This window comes from Gallinula chloropus (assembly GCF_964237585.1).
Source record: "Gallinula chloropus genome assembly, chromosome: 1".
Lineage (NCBI taxonomy): Eukaryota > Metazoa > Chordata > Aves > Gruiformes > Rallidae > Gallinula > Gallinula chloropus.
Genome location: NC_140085.1, coordinates 81,732,599 through 81,754,357, shown reverse-complemented (window position 1 = coordinate 81,754,357; position 21,759 = coordinate 81,732,599). Strand labels below are relative to the sequence as shown.

The window sequence follows — 21,759 nt, the reverse complement described above, 5'->3', positions numbered from 1 at the left end:
TTGGGTATGAGCTTCATACCCCAAAAAAAGCTGATAATTAGAGTGCCTGTGATAACTAGGTTATTTGTAAATAGTATTAATAGCTCAGTATTTGCAACTTTGTAAAAATAAAAACATTGTTACTGTGTTCTTGTGAATTTACTGTTTTATGGAGCTTCTTTTCTACAGTTTTTCAAAGTTGTGTTTAAACTGTCTAAGGTCACACAAGTATTAGTGGTTACTATATGAGAACTTGTTGTCAAGCAGTGTAGAAGTCTGTATAACTGATCCAGTGGGAGTTTGTGCACATAACAGCAGTTACTGTAGTTGTTTGGTAGCTTTTAAGCATGTTCTTCTTTCAAACGACTCTTTACGGTCTTCTTTTTAACTTCAGTTTAGTTACACAAACTGTTTGTCTTTCAGAGCCAACAGATAATCAGCCAAACCCAACCAAGAGCAGGCAGAATATTTGAGAAGGCTCCCAGCATCTCATGAATGAACTAACGGAACTCGATAATGCTGGTTCTCCAGAGCCAGGTCTACGGCTCAGAAAAGGACACATGTCTGACACTGCAACAACACAGGCAGCCTTTGAAGAGGACAGCTCTGAGCAGAGGCTTCTTTTAGTGGAGCCACCTCTGTCTTCTGACCAGGACGATGTAAGTGTTACGATTGTTAGGCTTGAGTTTTGATGAAAGTCCTTCAGTGCTTGAAATAAGTTCCAGAAATGTGAACCATCAGCTTACAGCCTCTTTATGCCTGATAAAAAATTGTAAGAAAACCAGGAAGCTGCCAGAAATACTGAGTTGAATGTATGGAAATTTGGGACATAAGTGTAAGTTCACCAGAGGTGAACTTTTTTTTTTTTTTTCCTCCTCAAAGAACTGGGACTTGTACTGTTTTGTTCTCTGCTGAGGTGCTGCTCATACCAAAAGATTTTTTTTCTGTAATTTTCAATTATAAGTGAAAGGAGGAGATACGTTGACTCTGGCAAAATGTAATCTGAACCATGGCTAATTGCTGTTGCCTTAAAGATTAGGCAGGATAATCTGTTTGCAGACGTTCTTGTTGGCCATACTGAATTAGGCTTGGCATCCCCAGTTGCGATACCCTATCTCCACTGGTAGCCAGTAACGGACTTGAAAGGAAGAAGAATACAAGGATGGAGAAGTCTGCTGTCCCTACGTCACTCTCCCAGCCTTTAGCAGTTGGTGGCTCACAGATTTCCTGAGCCCGTGGCAGTGTTTCTGAATTTGTGGTGCATGAGCCTTTGAATTTCTGTAGCCGCAACATCCTGCGGGAAGGTGTTCCGCAGATTAATCAGGTGTTGTCTGCAGGTAATGTCTCCAAGCACCAGACAAAATACCTACTGGTTACAGACTTTCAGAATTGTAATTAATACTTCTTCCAGGGTATGTACAGATCAGATGGGTATCAGCACAGTTAAGTGGAAGATGCATTCAGTTTAGGATCAGCATTAAATTTATTGTGGCTTAATGAGTTTCCTATATTAGCTCAGTTACAGCAACTGTGTCATTTTAGTCACCAGTAAAAACATGCTGATGCTACTTAACATTGCCCTCAATGCAGAGGAGTTGGACTGTTGTTGTAATTGCATTTCTCACAAATGCTGGTTGTGTGCATGGACCACAATCATGGCTCAGCTGACATGAGAACCTGTATTGGGATGTCTTAACTTGATTAGTTTGAGCCCTTTCTGAATTTAGTTTCATGTCCTTCTAGTGGGAAGTCAGAGCAGGTACTTGTGGCTAATAAGCCAAGCCAATGCACTGTAAGTTGTGCACTGCTAGAACTTCTATAGGAGGACATTCTCAGTATTGTGACAACAGGAAATACCCTGAGTAATTTTCTTTGAATTATGTGGAAGTTCGTAAATCATGTGTACAAGGTGCAAAGTGTTAGCCAGCAGCTAAATTTGCTAAGTCTAGAAAAAAGGGAAGTTGAATTGTGCTAGTAAATATTTTGAACATATATTTGTTTATCTGACGGTGTTTTTAATCTCTTTTTTATGCTTCCATTCTTGTCTTCGACATTTTGGGTTGAATAATGTGGGTTACATGTTGCCAACAGATGGAATAGCCCAGAGTAAAACCCTATAGCTGACTATGGCCTATAATTCTTGCTTAGCTGAATAAGTTATTTGGAGGAGTTAAGTGTTTAAATTTAGAAATAAAATGGTTAAAGTAATCTCATTCTCTCCTGTTTTTCCAGGCACTCTTAGCATGTGTTAGTTCTTGTTTGTTTGCTTTCATCCTTATGACAAAAGCATGTTTCTTTGCTTTGGCTCACTACAAATATTTAGGTGGGTGTTTTTTCTATCTTTCCCAGTCTCCTAAAGTGCTGCCACAGAAACTTGTTTTTGCTCTTTGGCCTTGCTGTTCTGTCTTGAACTGCATCATTTTCTGTCTTATATGGCCTCCTGCTTATTTCAGTTTTTCAATCTAAACTTTTAATCTGTTCATCTTTGTTTATTTTTTTTGTTTTGGTTTGGGTTTTTTTAATTGTTCTTAGCATTGTAATAGCTTTATTTTTTTTTCTTAAAAGGTTGAATAATCGATGTTTCAGATGGAGCATTCCAAAACACTCTGCTGTCGAAAGTACCAATATTTGCTTGCCAAATGGCCTTTATTATGTGACATACTGCAGTGCTCTAAATCTTGAAAAAACATTATGCTGTATATCTTCCTCTATCTTGTGTAAGCTTCAGTACAGCTGTTGCTCTCATGCCAGCTAGGATTCACTCTTCTGCTCTACTGTACATTCTGGCTACATGCAACTGCCTTGGTAGAGGTGACTTACTAGTTCAAAGGCATAATTTCCCTCTGGTTTTGAAGAGGCTTTTGTTTAGATAACAGTAATAGAAGGTTATTGTTCTTCTGTAGGTGGTGATAGTACTTGGGCACACAAGCTAAACGTACCCTTGTAAAAGAACTTTAGTGGTGCCTGCTATGTTAGTGTTATAATGGCTAAATGCAACCATGTTGAAGCTTGTAGCAACAACCAAGGAGCTGTTATGTTGGAAAAGTGGATGAGATATAGAGACTTACTGGTAGAACAACCATGGTCATTTAATCTGCTTTTAATGCTTCTACTTCCTAGAATTCCAGAACGGGTTGGGTTGGAAAGGACCTCAAAGGCCATTTAGCTCCAAGCCCCCGCCATGGGCAGGGACACCTTAAGCCCCAACCAACCCGGCCTTGAATGCTGTCAAGGAGGGGGCAGTCACAGCTTCTTTGGGCAGCCTGTGCCAGTGCCTCATCACTCTCATAGTGAAACTTCTTCCTAGTATCTAATATAAATCTATCCTCTTAGTTTAAAGCTATTTCTCCTTGTCCTATCACTCCATGACCTTGTAAACAGCCTCTCCCCAGCTTTCCTGTAGGTCCCTTTAAATGCTGAAATGCTGATCTGCGTTTTTCCTGGAGCCTTCTCCAGGCTGAACAAGCCCAATTCTCAGTCTGTCTTCATAGGCATCTTTCTGGAGCTCATATTTTAAATGGTGTTCCTTTAATTTTAGTGTTGTTCTGCAGACCTCTGCATTGCCTCATCCTTTCCTCCACTTTTGCAACTCTTGAGAAAGGATGCAATTTCTTTGAAAGCATGTCAATTGACATTTTACCTCAGATCAAAAGATCTTAACATCTGAATTTCTCCTTCACTTGCTGTTCTAAGCACTGGAAGTAATGCATATTTTACTCAGACTGCTAGTCACTGAAGTAAGGGCTTGAATCTAGTATCTTTCCCTACAAAAACAGTTCCTTTTTTTTTCCCCCTCTGTACAGCATACATTGGATACACAGAATATCTCCCAAGTATTCCCACTTAAGCATCTGAGAATGTAATATGTCTATGGAGATGGTTTCTGGGCTCCACAGGCTTGAGTTGGTTGGATGCTGATGGGTCCTTCACTGACAGTTGTGTCCAATTTATTAACAGGCTTTTAGACCTTGAATTCTGCTGAAAAGATGAACTGCTGACCTAGTCAACCACAAGTAGAGAGTTATCTGCCCAGAAGTCTCATACTGTGGGAAATGGCTATGTCTCTGGTTGCCCTGTCTCCCAGAAAACTCATGGGAATTAATCCAAAAGTTGTAATAGGTTATGGTTTGATCAATTCCATCTGGGTTCAACTCTCTCCTGTTAGTCTGAGGAATCTTAGCTCTGTGGGAGGGGAACTACTGGTGCTCTGCTGAGTTTGCTGTCTGCCAGCTGGTTTTATTACCATTGCTTGCTGTGAAAATGGGAGAGGGAGGGAGTGGTTTTGTTTACAATCACTGGCACAACTGTTTCCGCGGACAAGGGTTAGATTCCACAGTTTTTGCCTTTGTTCTCCTGGAGATTGTATCTGCCTGACTTGGGCAGCAGTGGGGGACTTGATGGCCTTTTACAGTGGTAGAAGTGAAAACAGTGCTGTACTGGTGGGTTAACTTGTATCTTCCTCCAAGTGTTTTAGATTGTTTGACTCTACTTTTATATTAAGTTCTGCAGTATGCTTTCAGCCTCTCTGTTTAATTTTTTTAGAAGAACATTTTTTCCATAAGCCCAGCATGTTTGCTTTCTTTATCCTCTGTCAGGAGTAACAATGACAGAGGAGCAGAAAACAGCACAGGAGAATCTTCCGAAGTGGAAGCAGTTTGTAGAGGCTTTTCTCCAAAGTGTACTTGTGGGGCATGTGGGCATTGAGGGTCTTCAGTCCTTGTCAAGCACTGGGCATTGACAGAAAATGGGTAGTTGCTACTGCTTAGAGACTCAGCAAACCCTTTTCATCGGAATAACGCGGTAACTAGTTCCAACAAGGGTGCATTAGCAAGGTTGCTGAACCCAAAATGTGACTTTGTCCTAGGACTGTTTGCTAAAGGAATGTTAAATATCAGTGCTTGTTTTTAAGGAGTGCTAGCAAGCAGTCACCCGTGACCAATTGTATAAAACTGTTTCCAAGTGCTACATTAAATGAAGTGTAGCCTTTATAAGAAGGTGACCTACAAAAGGAAAATACTAAACTCTGGGAACCTTCGGGTACTTAACTTTTTGACCAATAGGCAGAAAGGGTCTTTGGCACAGCACTAATGAAAGACTTTTTTTGGTTGTGTGACAGCACAGAGAGCTTTGCACGCCCTGCTTAAAGGGTGAATGTAGTTAGCCTTTTGAAAACCGTGGTGTGGGTACCTTTACAAGTCTATTGGATTAAGAGAGAATGTAAACTTTAAATGACAAAGCTGTTGTTTTAAAAGAACTTGATATGCGGAGAAGTTAGGGGAAGTCAGGAAATGTTTTAAGGTGCTGTGCTTGTCCAGTTAATTACTTACAATCCAAAGAACATAAGCTGATGAAATCCTGAAAAATGTGCAACAGGCTTTTAGGAGAAATGGCAGGGCACCACCTATCACTGCTTTCCCCTTACGAAAGATGGGTTGATAAAAGGTCAGTTGACAGAATGGGTGCAGAGGAGTTGCTGGAAAAAAGCAACCTGGCTAGCTGGAAAGGATGTTATAGGACTGCAATTAACTAAAAAAGCATTCTCTTATTAGGTTTAAGGCTATATTATAGACTTAAACTGTTCTGGGCCATTATGCTGAATTCTCTCGTGTTACTGAATCTGGCATGCTGCCCCAAGAAACATTAAATGACTTGAATGTCATGTTAAACACTATTAATCATTCATTTGATGAGATCAAGATAAACAGGAGCAAAACCTCCAAGTGATGTCTAGACTTTGTGACTTCAGTTTAGTATTGGGAATAACAGTGGTGTTGTAAATGCTGCAACATGTGTTTTCTAACTGGCATTTTAAGAGAGTTGTATGTACGTACTGAGTCATAATATCCCGTGACTCAGTGTTAATAGAGACGTTACAATGATGTGCTCATACCCAGGCAGAGTTCTGTCAATACACAGATCAAGGCGAGAGTGGGGGAGCATCTATCAGCTGCTGAAGGAGGCAACCAGAACACTAGAACAGATTCAGACTGCATCATGCGGTGGCTGCTTTAGGGCACTAGTGGCATCTCAATGGTGAATTGTTAGGTCTTCAAGTAGCTGAGTGGTGACTGTCCCAAAAGGAACCCCAGCGCAAGAGGTCTGCCCTTTCTGGGGCTTAGGAGATTTGTATTGCAGTTACTGGTGTTACTGGTTAACCTGTGCAGGGCTGCCATGTGTGCAAACGGTGAAAACTCTCACATTTCTGAAAGTGCAGTCCTGAAAGCTGCTGGAAGTTCTAAGAGTACAGCAGCCTCTTGAAGTGATCATTAGTTAACTTCCTGTAATCCATGCCCAGCTAGGTTCTCAGGCTCCTTTCTAACTGATGAACGCGATCAAAAAGGGGGACTGGACATCACCTGGCACCCAACTGATACCTATTGAAAAGGAATTTGGCCTTGCATGTGATTTGCAGGAAGTATTTTGTAGTGGATCTAAGCAGAATGGGAGCTGATGCTCCCTTTGTTTCTCTTGCACTGGCTTGAGCTCCTTAAGTCCCTTGGTTATCTGAACCACCTTCATTATCTAATAGGAAGCTTACCTAGCAAAAAGTGAGTAGCTCTTCCAGATTAGTACTGGATCAGCTAATCAACCCAAGGATCAGACAGGTCCCAGGAGCAGCGTAAAGGAAGTTGGGGGTGAGGGAGAAGAGCACTGCTTCTGACAGAATGAGCCCCTTAAGTGGCTTCATTCAAGTCTGACTTGCATTTCAGTTTACATACTCTAACGAACAGGCTGGTGATTAGTTTCTAGCAAAACTGTAGTCTGAAGTGATAAGAGCTTGCTTGTCACCTGTTCATGTGCAAGCTCTCAAACTTCCTAGAAATCTTCAAACTGACATCAAGAAACCACAGACCTCAAGAAATGGCACTTTTACCACTTCAAGTCCTGAGAACATAACTTTCTCAAAAGTGGGAAAATGGTTTATAGAACCTTTTCCCACCCTTGTGACTTGACATCTGACAGGCCTTTCCATAGCAATGACAATAATAAACAATGTGCTAACATATTTGAGCGAGACAGTATAAAAACTGTTAATAGATGTGAGAAGGGTAAGCTGTTATAGTAGACAGAAGTAGTATATTGCCTTTTCTAGAGCAGCTTTTACTGCTACAAGCAAAACTGCACTGTCTTTGGCTTTGTGGTCTGTCTTTTTTGGACTGTATTCAGCCAAAAAAAAAAGTAAACTTTTTTTTTAAAAAAGGGCCATTGCTATAAAAGAGTGAGATCTAATGTTAAAATAAACTTATTTAATGATGGACACAGTGCAGTTTGGCTCCTATGTTTCTTAGTCTTGTTTGCTCTGGTGCTCTTAAGTCTTGGGTTTGGCTTTAAACATTTTTTATCCCTACCAAAGCACAGTCTGAAATTCTCATTTAGAAGATGGTCTGTCCCTGGAAGTGTGTTGCCTGGAACTCTGCAAAGTGGTGTAATTAAGTCTGATTTCTACATTTATCTTTTACTTTGTCTATCACTTAATAGAACAGAATCTGGACAACTTCCCAAAATAAAGTAAATATGAAGAAACCAGTAAAACTCTCTTCTTCCATCCACTGTCACTTGTCCATCAGGTTCAGTTTGTTCTCTGGCACCATTACTCAACTTTGGGTGCATATATACTAGTGTTGTTTAATTTCAATCTCATCAGATATCTGTACTATGTTTGATAAGAGCTTTAACCCTTAATGAATTTGCAAATGGAGGAGGATTTAAATTGGGAGGATTGTTTACATTTCCATAGAACTAAGTGTCCTGACACTCCAGAGAGCAAGTATACAAGAGCCATGAGTTCTGATTCGTATGGAAAACTGATACTGTGCATTGCTGCACATCTACAGCAGAAGAATAACATCTCATGATTGCCACTAGCTTCCCTGTTATGTATGAATGAGGATTTTTATTTCAACATACTCTGAAATGCTCTAAAGACTTCACTGAATTAGTCAAAATTTGAGACTGCTTTTTTAAAAAATTGACTAAATTAGTTGACATAAAAGATCTGCAGTATTAGAATGAAAAAACATTTGACCAGTGATCTACAAAGTATAAAGGCAAAAGTTTTCCTGGAAACACTTGTTTCAGGGTATACTGCATTAAAATTGGGAGTATGAGTTTTGTTCTTGGCTCTCAATTCTTGCATGGTCTTAGGCAAGTGAGATGTATTTACTTAATCTGTTCCCCATTTTAAAGTGTGGTTTGGTTTTTGGGTTTTTTTGGGGGGTGGTGTCTTAAAGTGTATGCTTGCATATGTTATTTTCTAGAAGTGTTCTTGGATTTCTGATATGTATAGCCAAAGCAGAGAGAATATGGGAATCCAAAGATACGAAGAAACTTGTCATGGTGGAAACTTTACAATAAGCCTTCTGAACAGAAAAGTGGTATTTTTTTTCCCTTCAGTCTTTGTCTGAAGAATTGAAGGTCAATAGATTCCTTCAGTGAAAACTGACATTGGTGTTGCACCTTGACTACAGGTTTCCGGCTTCCAAGAAGCCCAGTTTACTGTTCTTCCTAAAGGGACATTACAGGAAGGAGTTGAGAGAGGACGGATGTTCCAGAACGAACCTAATTTTGCCTCCTTAGTGAGAAGCTGAGCTTTAGTTTTTTCCTTGAATGCTAATTTTGCAGTTTAATGGCAGGAAGGAGATAGTAAAATCAATTCCATTTTCTGGCAGTAATCTGGACTGTACGTATGATATTCTTTTTATCGCTAAAAGAAGCTCAGTAATGATTTGTGTGTAGGCACACTGCCAAAATGCAAAGATTTTGGACTAGTTCATAAATAGCTGTGCTCTTCAAGCTTTACAGGCTGTTCAAATTTAAACCTTCCCAGCATTCTAGAAATGGGGAGTATTTGGAGAGGGGGAAATGAACGTTTTTTGGCTTTGAGTCACTGGGCAGACTGCAATGAATACAGGCTTTGATTCTGCAAGAGACCTTTTTTCCTTCAGTCCACCCAGTATGGTAAATTGAGGATTACTAACTTGCTCACCCCATTCCAACTGGTCATTGTGTGGTGCAGGGGGAGGGAAACCTGGAGCAGCTAAAAGGCATAGCAGTGCTGCTCCTATCAAGTACATTGGAACTTAAACCCAAGCCTTGCCTTTCTGTAGGGCATGTTTGTGGAAACTAAAGATTTCTTTGATTTTGTAAGACATTGCAGACTATCACAAACATCTTATCCAGACCCTAATGGCAGGGAGCTTGGCCTAGATGATCTTTAAATGTTCCTTTCAACCCAAAGCATTCTATGTTTCTATGACCTTGAGTGAATTATTTATAATATTGAAGACTAAGAATCATAACCAGAGAGATCCATTAGTAGAAAAAGCAGTAAAATTGACAGTGTGGGAAATAATGGCAGTGCTCAATGTTGTTGAGTCAGAATGAAACCAAATTTCTTTTTATTAGCATGCTCTCTGCTCCAACAGGACATCAGCCTATTTTAGAAGGATATTAAGCCTGTTTACGTTTCAACGTTTCTTGATGCCTTTCTCAATAGAATTAATGGGATAATCTAGGCAGTGAGAATGTATTTATCTTCAACTGTCATATGCTGCTGTAGGATCTGCCTAGAGCTGATCAATATTTATATCAATCATCTGCTATAAAACATGAAATCATTGCCCAGACTTGCTCAGAGGGGGTGCTGACTGGAATGATAAATGAAATGGAATAGATAGTACAAGGGACGTGGATCATACGCAAAGATTTATTTAGTAAAGCAAGTTGTCCTAGTGAGGTCATACGTAAAATGTGAAGGATGTATACTATGTACTTTACAGCACAGATCTATGTTCTGGATGAGTAAAATTGGGTCAGGAACTATGAGGTGGGAGGACATCTTCAAAAGATGAAGCTTCGGTGGCTAGTGCAAGCCTTGGATACAAAAGCAAGTGTTAGCATGTAATTTCTCTCTCAAAAGAGCCCCAAAACATTGAAGAATCTAGTTAGCTCACTGTAGGTTGGAAGAAGTCTCCTTTTATTTACTAAAAAAAAAATTTTAACTGAACAAGCTGCTTAACTTACAGTTAAGTTAATAAGGCCTTACTGTGAGGAGAGACCTGTAATGTTGGACACACACAACCAGATCTGATCCTGACTTTAAGTTCCTGAACTTTAATGAGCATGAAGCCCGAACATTACAGATGGCAGTTCACAGATGAGGTATGTGAGGTAATGTACTGGGTTTTCAGACAATTTGGATGGCATTACTGATAGGAAACCTTGGTTTTTTTAAAGTTAACCATGATATGGGAATAAGAGTGAGATAGTGTTGTGGCTTGTAATACGGAAGGGGCCAGTCTCCATACAGATTGTGGGGCTTTTTTGACTGGGTCATGAGGGGTACAAAAGGCTCATTCTCTCTGTTCTAGCTTTCTCAAGCTTGTTTACCTTGGAAGCTGAGGCACTCAATGGAGTCTTTGATGGACCACGAGCAGTGTAGTGAGCAAACAGGAATTTTTGTGTCCCCCTGCTTTTTTCCTAAATGGAAGGCTAGAGTGCATCATTATATATAGATGACATAAGTCAGCATAGGGTAGTAAACTACCAAACCTTATTCCTATAAAGTTATTGGCAACGTGTATCAGCTGACTATCTAGGCTCAGTGGGGTTTTTTGTTTGTTTTTATTTTCATAATTCTCTTGGTACACCTTGGGGATACAGATGTTTCTCTCTATTTGGATTGTGTTTTAAAGTCTGATGGCTGTTACTACTTTTATTTGATAACTCACCTTTGTCTAACTGGCAAAAGTTTCATACTAGTTTCTGGAATACCTTGGAAGTCAAACAAGTGAGTAAATGTCCATTACTGGATTACAAGCTGAACGGTAGTGCCAGTTAAATAGAATAGGACTTCAGATCTGAGCTAAAAACTGTTAAGCATTTGTAACAAAGTAAATGGATTCTTCTCCTTGGCTTGCCTTTTTATTAACCTAAACTACTAGGTATGTTATAAAGGTGTTAAGGCAGTCATAGTGACTTTGAGACATAAAATAGGAAGTAATCTTTCCCTGGAGGTGAGTAGGCTGCAAGCCTCAGACTTCATATCTGGGCCTTAATGAAGCGTAGCTCGCAGAAGAACACTGCTTTCTTCCAAACCTGGTGAAAACATGTGTGAAATGGATTAGACTTGCAAGTTGTTCTCAGATACCTAGGAACATAATAATTTTTTATTTTGAATTCCTTCCTTAGTGCTGTACAAGGAGAGAAGACTTCTTTATTTGCCAAGAACTCAAATCATAATTTTGTATGGAAAACAACATCACCATTCTCTGTTCTATAAAGCATTTTCTCCTCTTTCCCCCCTGCAGTGTTCTGAGGAGTATGAACACAATGATGAGGCACCTCAAGAAGAAGAAGGGTTTATGGGTATGTCACCTCTTCTGCAAGCCCACCATGCTATGGAGAGAATGGAAGAATTTGTGTGCAAGGTAAGGGCATGTGGAAACTGTTGGAGTAGCTTTCTTAGGAGGCTCCAGTTGGCAATAGACGATGCCTGCAGCATCGTTACGCTACCGATATGAGGGAGAGCAGGTACATACCATCCCTGAACAGGCAGCTCTTGCTATAACTTGTAACACTGTGCCTTCTCAGGATTTCAGTCTGTCATAAATGAATAAACTGTACAGCATGGAACAATAGGGTTTACAAATGAGACTCTAAAGCTGATTGTGCAACTGAGGAGTCTCTCTTGAGATACACCTGTGGGTAGGAAACAGAATAAAAGCCTTCTGGTTCAAGGCATTTTTATTTTATAAAGTCATTTTTTTCCAGGTTTCTTCAGGCTTGCAAATATTTTGGTTTTTCAGCACCATTTGCATTCGTTGTAGAATAAGCTCTGTCCCTTCCTTGAAAAGAAAACAAGTCTGTATTAAAACTGTGTCGAAGTCAGTCCATTGTAAATTTTGTAATTGTTGACCTTGGCTCAATTTTTGCTACTCTTAGAGCCATGGGGCTGTATCAGTGTCTGGCCCTCTTTTCTTGGTGAAAGGAGTGCTGCCCCTTTATACACTTGTTCCTGCTGGGTTTATGAACTCGTCTTTGTTTTTACAGCGAGATCCTAGTTACTTGGTGGTCTTTTGTGTAAGGGCTGCTTTGTTGTTTGGGTTTTGTTTGGTTGGTTTTTTACTATGCATCTTTTCCCCTTTTTAGATGCTCTGTAGGGTGGATTGTGTAAAATGAATTCCCTCCTGCTGTTCCTACCTCAATTCAAACTTTTGGTTCATGAAGTAAACTAGTTGTTTTCTTGTCTAATGTATTTAAGAACCCAGTCTTTAACTGTTTTTTTTTTATTCTGATTGTTTTGTTTTGCCTCCATGAAGGAGTGTGGAGAATTGATTTTAAAACTCTGGGCTCTTGTTGTTGAAACTGAAATAAGAATGTAGCTTTTAAAACTTAGTGTTTCAGGATTCTTCAGGCTCGTTCCTGTTGTACTAGCCAGACGGCAGATCCAAGGAACACTGCAGAAACAACCCCGGTACATAATGCAGTTCCCTGATACCCCCCTGCCTTGGCAGCACTGCTCCTGAAGCCAAACTGAGGACCACGTGTACCTTACTTTACTGAACCAGCACTAAGAACGCCTGTGCACACTTCTTTTATTCCTGCAGCTGTTTCCCAATTAAATGTGTGCACATATGTTCTCTCTCACTTTAAAGAAGAAAATTGATGGACCTGAGAGACGTGGATCTGTTGCCTTAACTCATCTGTCACCGTTTGTTTTGGGAGTGTGGGAGTGTTGTTTTGGTTGGGGTTTTCTGGGGGGCGTTTCCCAGCCTGGATAAGGGATTGAACACTTCTCACTGGTCTCTTGCTGATTCATGCTTTCTGGCCCACATTAGTACTGATGGGTGACTTTAATCAACTGCCCCAAATGCTAGCAGATATATTTTTATATATTCAGATTAGCTTGTGGTTTGGAAAAAAAACCAGCTTTTGCTTGTTTATTTCTTGAAGACAACTAGGTGTAAGCTTCTTCAATTAAATTGAAAGGATGATCTGTGAAAATAACAGAACACAGAAATTAATTAAATGCTATCACTTCATTTGCAGGAAAGCAGTGCAATAGCATTCTTGTTCATTGAAATGCCACAGTATTCCTTTCACTGGTGGGTGCAGCTCAACTTCAGAATGTGAGCTGTTTTCAGTAGGGATCAGTGACTTAAGCATTGCATTTCAAGTGTAAAGCCTTTTCTCCAGAGATTCCCTCTCAACCCTTTTCTGTTTACCATACTCGTAGATAAGTCTGACACTTCTATTAATACAGGTTTTCCGACTTTTGCCCTATGTCAGTGGAACTCCCTGCATTTAACTAAAGTCTTCTAACTTCTAGGTGTGGGAGGGCAGATGGAGAGTCATTCCCCATGATGTTCTGCCTGACTGGCTAAAGGACAACGACTACCTGTTGCATGGACACAGACCACCCATGCCTTCCTTCCGGGCGTGTTTCAAGAGTATCTTCAGAATACATACAGAGACTGGTAACATCTGGACACATCTTCTAGGTATTTTCCACTTGCTCTGATGCTAATTGGCTTCATTGTTCTCAAAGAGAGCAAGATAGGTGAGGGGTGGTCAGCATTATCATTCCAATAGTAATCTGTTAAATTAACAGGTTGGTATCCCCCTCATAATTTTATCCTAGCAAGGTTGGATGGGACTTCCTTAATTATGGCATTCAAAAAAATGCATTAATTAAAAATTTCCTAATCAATAAATTACTAGTAGATACTGGTGGGTTTTTTTCCCAAGTGTGCAGGTGTTGAGATTGCATTTCTTGCCACAGGAACACACTTAAGTTGTGGGGTTGTATGAGTGGTTTCAACTTGCATGGACCCTTGAAAGGAAAAGGTTTCCTCGAACTATGCCCCTTTCTTTAGATTTGAAACTGATTTCTTTTAAATTGTTTTAAAATGTTCAGCTACTTGTTTTGCAAGATGCCTGACAAGGAAAAATACAATACGTGTGAGTCTGTACTGGATCAGTCTGGGACAGAGATGGAGTGGGAATACATATCTGAAGTAGGATAGTACTTTATTCGGCACACGTGCTGCTGGTTGTCATGCAGCTCCTATGTCTGATGCTCCTGTAGATGAAAGTCCTGCTTTGAGGAAGAAAAGCTTTCATTATGCACAGACGTGACACCTTTCTGCCTTGCTGTGTTTGCTGCTTTTCAGGATGCGTGTTCTTCCTTTGTCTGGGAATCTTCTACATGTTCCGGCCAAACATGTCCTTTGTAGCACCTGTGCAGGAGAAAGTGGTTGTTGGATTGTTCTTCTTGGGAGCCATACTCTGCCTCTCCTTCTCATGGCTCTTCCACACAGTTTATTGCCACTCAGAAGGTGTTTCCCGGCTCTTCTCCAAGTAAGTGCCTAGAGGACAGAGTAGGCTGAATAGGAAGCGGGTGGGATAAAAGGATTTATACCTGGAGCACCAGGGTAGGAGTTCATTGCATGACGCCATATACAGAATTGAGCAGAGATTCAGTGCAGCTTCTTCTGATTCTTGTTTGTTTCAGCATGAGGTTTTGTGCTGTCATTTTAGTCTTAAAGCTCCTTCACTTTCTGCTGTTTGGCAGGCGTGCGCCTGTATCTTGCTGCTGTAAGTAATACATCTAGAGCTTAGTTGCAGGACTTTGAATTTTTAATGCAACTGTCACTTCTTGTCATTTCAACTATTTTGAGTAACTTTGAATCTCAAACTTAAGTAAGACAGCTCCACAATGTCTGTCAAGATGCCTTGGTCTCTTGGTTTTACTACACAGTTTCTTTTTTCGGCTGGTTGTTAGGTATCTTATATTTCATAAGATGACTCGACCTAGGATTGTGTCATCTGCAAGACCACCTCTAAAGTAGCCCAGCAATTAAAATCCCCTACTGAAAAAGTAAACTCCATCTTTTGTAGGAGCATTTTGTCAGGGTGTGGTAAAAAGCAATGGCTGTAGGGATGCCTTTTCTTTACTGGCGTATAGAAAAACAGTGCGGTTGAAAAACTGTGACATTATCCCCCAGTGGTCACTTAAACTGATGCCTGACTAACTCGTGCTCGTCAGATATTAAAGTGTTTGTGTTGGCTGTGCTCTCACAACATGCTGTGTGCCCTTTTTTGTGTTCAGAGGACTCTTGTGCTGATTTTTTTTTTCTTCATGTGAAGCTTAAATCTGAGTTTCCTTCGAAAAGGTTTGGTCTAAAGGCTGCTGTATGTATTGCTGATGACTGTCCAAAAATGGCCTTGCTAGCTGTCTGCCAAGGTAATCCATTCCTGGTGTTGGTGGAAGGGCTGCCCTCAGGAAGTAAGTCACAGTACCACCTATAACTTCATTTTGCAGTGGGGAGTAGGCAGTCTGCTAAAGGGGAGAGCGTTGGTGTGAGGACCTCTGAAGGTTCGTGTCTCTTACCAAGCTCAATTGTGCTTCCTTCTAGGCTGGATTATTCTGGCATTGCACTTCTCATAATGGGCAGCTTTGTACCGTGGCTGTACTACTCCTTCTATTGCAACCCTCAGCCTTGCTTCATCTACTTGATTGTGATTTGTGTCCTGGGCATCGCAGCCATAATTGTCTCACAATGGGACATGTTTGCAACCCCTGAATACCGGGGTGTAAGAGCAGGTAAGACCTGAAGTTAATTGTTTTGCTTCCTGACTGCCTTTCCTCCTTCCTGCTTGCCACTTGGAAAAAAACATTTGGGAAGGCTTAAGAGAGCTTCATTTTATAGAGAGCTAAAAAATTATTGGATTGGGAGCTTGATGGGTTTTCTTTCAGCACTTATTGCAGCCACCTGGATGCACAGATAAGGGCTGGTGCAAGTCCTGGAGGTGCATTCCTGAAATGGACAGTAACACATGCAGTAGGAAAGGTAGTGCAGAGTGCTTGTAGCTACATCTAGCAACTTTACGCCGACTGCTTGGTGTGTGTATGTGTACTGTATCTCTAATACTAGGCTCAGACACTAGCAAACCATAGAATGATAGAATTAATCTGAATAATCTGTGTAGATAGAACACATATTTAAGAAAGTGACTAGTTTTTCATGTCATCAAAAGAGAAAAAAAACAGATCTGGTTTCATGTTCTGGGGTAGGAAGAAAGAGGAAGCTTTAGGGGTCAGCTATGGAATGTGCATACATCTGAGTTCAGTAGTAATATTTCTTGTTACTTAACCTGCACATGCTGTCCACAGTAGATCTAGATTTCCTGGAAAAACTGTGGGAGTACCTTCAGAGAGTTCTGCCTTCCAAACTTAAAATCTGTGGATGGGACATGATTATTCCCCCCCTGCCCTGCTCCCCCTCCCTTTTTTTTTTTTCTTCTGTACTTGCTCCTGAAATCTAACCGAATAAACCATATTCTCCTATATGGCAGATCAGACGAGCCTCAGGTGCTATTTTTTTGTTTCATAGGTCTACTGGTATAATGTATGATAAATAATCTCTTTGTTTATCTCTCCTTGTCTTGCTCTTGAGAGACTTTGGTAAAGCGAGACATAGTTCGTGTAGTCTCAGTGCCCTCTACAGTCCAGGATGTGTAACTGGCTTAGTGTGTGTTACAGCTGGCAGATGCAATCAGTAAATGAAATATTTCAGCATCTGCTGGAGCATACAATTCAGTAGCTTCTGGTATATGAAGGAAGTCTGTCCATTCTTTAACTTCCTTTCCAAAAGAGCTCTTCTGAGGACCTTCAGCTTCACGCCTTGTCACCTTCCTGCTGCTTTGGCTGATGCTGAGTTTCCCCTTCCATAGCTTTTGTGTTTTCATTGTCTCCCTTTACCGCCACTGTGTTCAAACCTGACTCTCCCACATTTTCTTTACCTCCCAGGAGTATTTCTAGGTCTGGGTCTTAGTGGGGTTATTCCCACCCTGCACTTTGTCATCTCTGAGGGGCTCCTGAAAGCAGCCACAATGGGGCAGATAGGCTGGCTGGCACTCATGGCATGCCTGTACATCACTGGTGCTGCACTATATGCTGCCCGCATCCCGGAGAGGTTCTTCCCCGGCAAGTGTGACATCTGGGTGAGTCTACAGAATGACTGGATGAGGAGACCAATGTGAAAGCTGGCTCCCTTTGTGTCAGTACTTTCTTAGTGTCTGTATCAGACTGCTGCACCAGAAACACAGGTCTTAAGGAGCCAAACAAGTGTGGGCTCTCTGAGCCTGGCTTACCTGGTGCTTCTCTTGCTGAGGTATCGCACACTGTCTGGTCTGAGGTAACTGCTGGTGTGTAAATTCACCCCAGCACTTGTACTAGATAGCTTTGTCAGGTGGGTGAGCCACTTTGCAAACCTTTGTAGCTACGTGTGTGTTGAGGATCCTGCAAACACACATCTTTCTCCACTTCTCTGCGGAGTAGTGCATGGTTATTTCTCTGCTGTTCGGTGTGTTCTCTGGGATCTTCACCGTGTCTGGCTCCTCATCTTGTGCAGCCAGCGGAAATGCTGGATGGAGATGGCAGACTTTGGAAAGATCTCTGATCCAGAAGAAGAGAAGGGGAAGTGAGCAAGTGGGTGGGTGGGAGAAACTTGGGGTGAAGGTAAGGGTCGCGAAGACCTTGAAGGGGAAATATGAAGTGAAGATGTAAAGAAAGAAATTGGGAGGAGCAAGAGTAGAGATGAGAGGGAGGCAGACCTTTGGAAGGTGGCTGTACTTCCACTGGGATAGTTTAAGGCCCCTGAAGACAATTAGAAGCGGAATGTGGCATTGGGTTCAGTGGCTTTTGCACAAGGAGGGTTTGCTAGGTTTGTTTAAATGGCCAAAAAAAGCCTTGTTATGATAATAAGTTAGGCCCCAAAAGCATGGGGGTACCACCCCTCTTTTCTAGGCTTCCTATGGAGCCTGTTAAATGCACATCTGTAGAATTTTTTTTCAAGAGTATTTTCCATATTGTTGTGGCTTCCCTCAAACAAGGGCATGTTTTGTCATGTAGCTCCCTCAACGGTTTTCATCTGATGTACTATAATCAATGGCATCCTGGGCCTTCATTCAGAACATCTGTTTATTTTTAGATTTTAATACAATACCTTTTTTTCCTGTTCTGTTTCTCTGTGGCAGAGAGAGAAAACATTCTGAAAGTCCACTTGGCAAAACTCGTGCCCGTGACCAGTGCAGAGTCTGTATCTGTTAGCTGCAGGAGAGCCCTTTTAATCAGCAACCCACCTGTGTGTGTTGTGGAGGAACTTGTTTTAGAAGTCTCCCATTTAAGTCTCTTGCCCCAGTCTCTGAAATGATCTTTTGCCCCTTCCCGAAGACGCGCTGTAGCCTCTAGGTAGCCTGTGTGTTGGTGGGCCAGCGGGCTGAGGCAGCTGCAGGACGGGGCGGGGGGGAGGTGGGGGGGTGGGGGAGGTGTGTGTGGAGAATTTAATTGTGCTGCTAACCACAGGAGAGGGACAGGCTTTTTGCACACAGCTGAGGGAGCCTTGCAGCTTGTGACTGGAGGCACTGCTACGTGTTACTGTGTACTTCAGCTGAATGTGTGGCGCTTTTGGAGACGGGGTGTTGCGAGAACCCGGGGTGCTCCAGCTGAACAGAAGTGTTTTCTTTCCCCCAGTTCCACTCCCATCAGCTGTTCCATGTCTTTGTGGTGGCTGGCGCCTTTGTGCACTTCCACGGCGTCTCCAACCTCCAGGAGTTCCGCTTCACGGTCGGAGGGGGCTGCACAGAGGAAGATGGGATGCAGTAAAACCAGCCTGCAGCCCGAGACCGTAACCAAAACAGCACCGCGAGCGCGGTGGAAGCAGACAGGCTAGTGAAACGAATACCTAAGAAGAATCCAAGTTTCACCTGATGGGGCGTGGAGCTTCATGGGGATTCTGACTAACCAAGATAAATTCTATACCTCAAGCAATGGAATGAATCAATTTGAAGACCAGGAAATTCTGAAACCCTAATTTATTCTTTGGATCTACAGATTGAGCTACAGAGGACCCTTTCCAAACCGGCTTCTGGTCAATGCCATATTTATTTGTAGAATTGGGGAGGGATAGCTTAGCAGTTTCGTTTTGTTTTTTTTTTTTAATGAAAAAAAAAATCAAGGTTAAATTTATATCCTCTTGGAGGGTTTGGGAGTTGATTTTAGATGCTCTTTTGGGAGAAAAACAAATTGTAAATAAGATTTCTAACTTTCTGTTTAAATAAAATTTATATAAATGTTTTAAACAACGGGGGGGAGGGTTTTTGTAAAGAATGCAACATGCAAGTACCACACACTGTTTCAATTTTGCACAAAACAAATGATTGCAGGAGGACCAGGTAAAATTCCCAGGAGTGAAGCACGTTGGCCCTGCAGATTTTCCTGGTGGCCAGCATGCCCTGGGCAACAAGGGGTTCCTGGCCAGCACTTGGAGTAGATTCAGTAGGTGTAGACAAGGGTTGCGAAGGCTGGAATAATCACGTTGTCATCCAGGCCACAGCAGTTGGCAAGCTCATTTCCTCCAGTCGCTTGAAAGATACACCCGCTCCCTGCCTAAGCCTGAGGGGCGGCTGCCTTCCAGGCTGGCGTGGCCTGTAGAGTTGTGGATAGTGGATCTTACAGTTACTTGGTTCTGGTTCTCATCGTATGCGTTGGAGCATGATGGGATAACTGCACATGAAATGGCAAACAGTCCAACTCCACCAGTGCCTGCCTATACCCAGAGGCCCCCACTGAGTAGGCGGTCGCCGCTTGCAGGCCTGCTCTGCTTGGTCTGACGAAGTGATGGTAGCGCGCGTGTCCAAGGGTAGTCGGGCATGTGAGGAGAAACAGAGGAGGGGTTAAGATGGACTGGAAAGGGGAAGCTGCGTGCTCCAGGACTTGGAGTTAACAGCTACTGCAGACTTCAAGCACATTACTTTCTCATGTGTCAGGCTCCATATGCCGAGGGAGTTTGCAGGTTTTTCTTTCTAAGAGGAAAAATCCACAATCAGCCCGGTGCAGTTCCTTTTTTATTATTATTTTTTTCCTTAGGTCTGCTTCCCATCTGTGCTTTAGCAATGGGACTGCTGGTATTTCTTAAACCTGAAGCTAAGAGTTCAGCTGGATTGCTGTGGAGCAGCCGCACCTCCTATATAAGGGGAGGCATATACCCTTCTCTTGTGTAATTGATGTAGCTTGATCTTTGGAGCCCAGTCAGAAGCCAGACTGAAGGAGAATCTTTGGAATCGTAAGGTGAAACTTGAACATTTTGTTTGTTATGGCACAGGTATTGCTTGGAGTGTTTAGTTGGAAATTCAGAGCAATTACCTCTCTCACAGATGAGTTAAACAGCTCATAAAATGCTGTATTTCACAAGGAAGGAGGGTGAAGGGTGGCTTTTTGTTGTGTGCTATTTCTTTTGTTTTAAGACTCCTGCGAGTTTGAATTTTTATCCTTCAAGAGAAAATTATGGGTTACAAAGATCTTCCCATACCCTGTATATCACAGGGGGTGTGCTGGGGAGTTGCTTTAGCTAATGGAGTCAAGTAGAAGCAGAATGCCTTTCTAAAATTGACTTGGATATTAAGGCTTCACCCCTCGAATGGAGTCATTGTAAAGCCTCTGAGAGCAAGGTGAGCAGCAGACAGTGGTGCTGCAGCAGCCTGCGAGCTTAGAGGGACGTGTTCTCAGTAGGATCACTACACTGGATGGATGCCTGTAGGGCTGGAAGCTGCCTACCGCAGGTCTGTGCGGTACTAAAGTGAAGTTAAGAGCAGTATTAACTTGGATGTAAGGGCTAATAGCACTGGCATCCCAGACAAAGGTTTAGAGTTGCCTGGCAGGAAGTATCCTGGTGTGAGAAAAGCGCGGTACATATCAGAATCTGAGCTGTCTGCAAGGCGCTTTGGGATACCTCTGTAACTGAACCAGCAGGAGTGGGGGTCTCCATCCTGGATCATCCCACGTTCACTCCTTGAAGGGTGATTGTAACCTGGTCCTACACAGCACAGAACTATTACGAAAACACAGTACTCCACCTGCTATTCTTAACCCAGTCAGTCTCTCTGTTCCAGAAGTTTGTGTGTTCCAATAAAAACAACCTAGCTGTGCACTTTTCTGTAGCTCTTGCTGAGAACTCTTCCCAGGTTGGCACCTGAATGCCTTACTCTCAGCAGTCAGAGGCTTGCTTGCTCTGTGTGCAGGTTATTGCCATAGAATAGTTAGGACCTACAGCTTCTTTCCTTCCCCATTAAATAGTGGCCTTGTTCAGTATATTTCTTTTTAAAAATTGCTTACTGTTGGAAGCAATGAAGCACATTCTGGGGTTTTGATGGTTGGGGGACTCTGGTGATGGTTCCATGTAAGATGGGATCTTACTACTTGCTGTATTCTTAACTTCTGCTAATAAAAGAACCAAATGTATCGTTGTCTGGTGTGGGTCCTTCCGTGCTGCGTGTGAAGCCCGAAGGCGTCGCGCTCGCTGTCATCCTTCCCAGCGCTCGCGGGCGGCACTTTGTGGCTAAAAGGCTTCTGCTGGCGCAGAAACCCAGCCGCTGCCTCCAGGCCTGTCTCCGTGCTGTGGAACTGGTGCTCCCTGTGTGCCTCCCCCAGCAAAGGCCAGCGGGTGGGTGGGTGAGGGAACGGAGCGAGGGGTCAGAGTGAGTGGAGCGTGGTGGGAGGAGCAGCAACTGTGGTTTATGGACGGTACTGGCAAGCCAAAGGTGAAGTGCTGGGGGTGAGAGCTTGCAAGAAGAGTGGCCAGGAGGGACTGAGGGGGCAAAGAACAAGAGCTGGGGGACAGGAAAGAGTGTGGGTGCTGGTGACCTTGGTGGTTGTGGACAAAGTTTTAGGTGAGTTGTGCTTGAGAAGAAACCTTCAGGAGGTCTGGGCTCAAATCC

General features: G+C 42.4%; 1 protein-coding gene across 1 annotated transcript; it reads left to right on the top strand.

Moving 5' to 3' along the window:
* Positions 1-470: 470 nt before the first annotated feature.
* Positions 471-21,283, top strand: ADIPOR2 (adiponectin receptor 2; the record flags this gene model as incomplete). The annotated part of the gene is made up of 7 exons (XM_084261165.1): positions 471-638; positions 11,289-11,408; positions 13,310-13,481; positions 14,154-14,340; positions 15,399-15,586; positions 16,793-16,986; positions 18,518-21,283. The coding sequence occupies 7 exons, from the start codon at positions 471-473 to the stop codon at positions 18,647-18,649; spliced, it is 1,161 nt and encodes a 386-aa protein (XP_084117291.1). The 3' UTR covers positions 18,650-21,283.
* Positions 21,284-21,759: the final 476 nt, after the last annotated feature.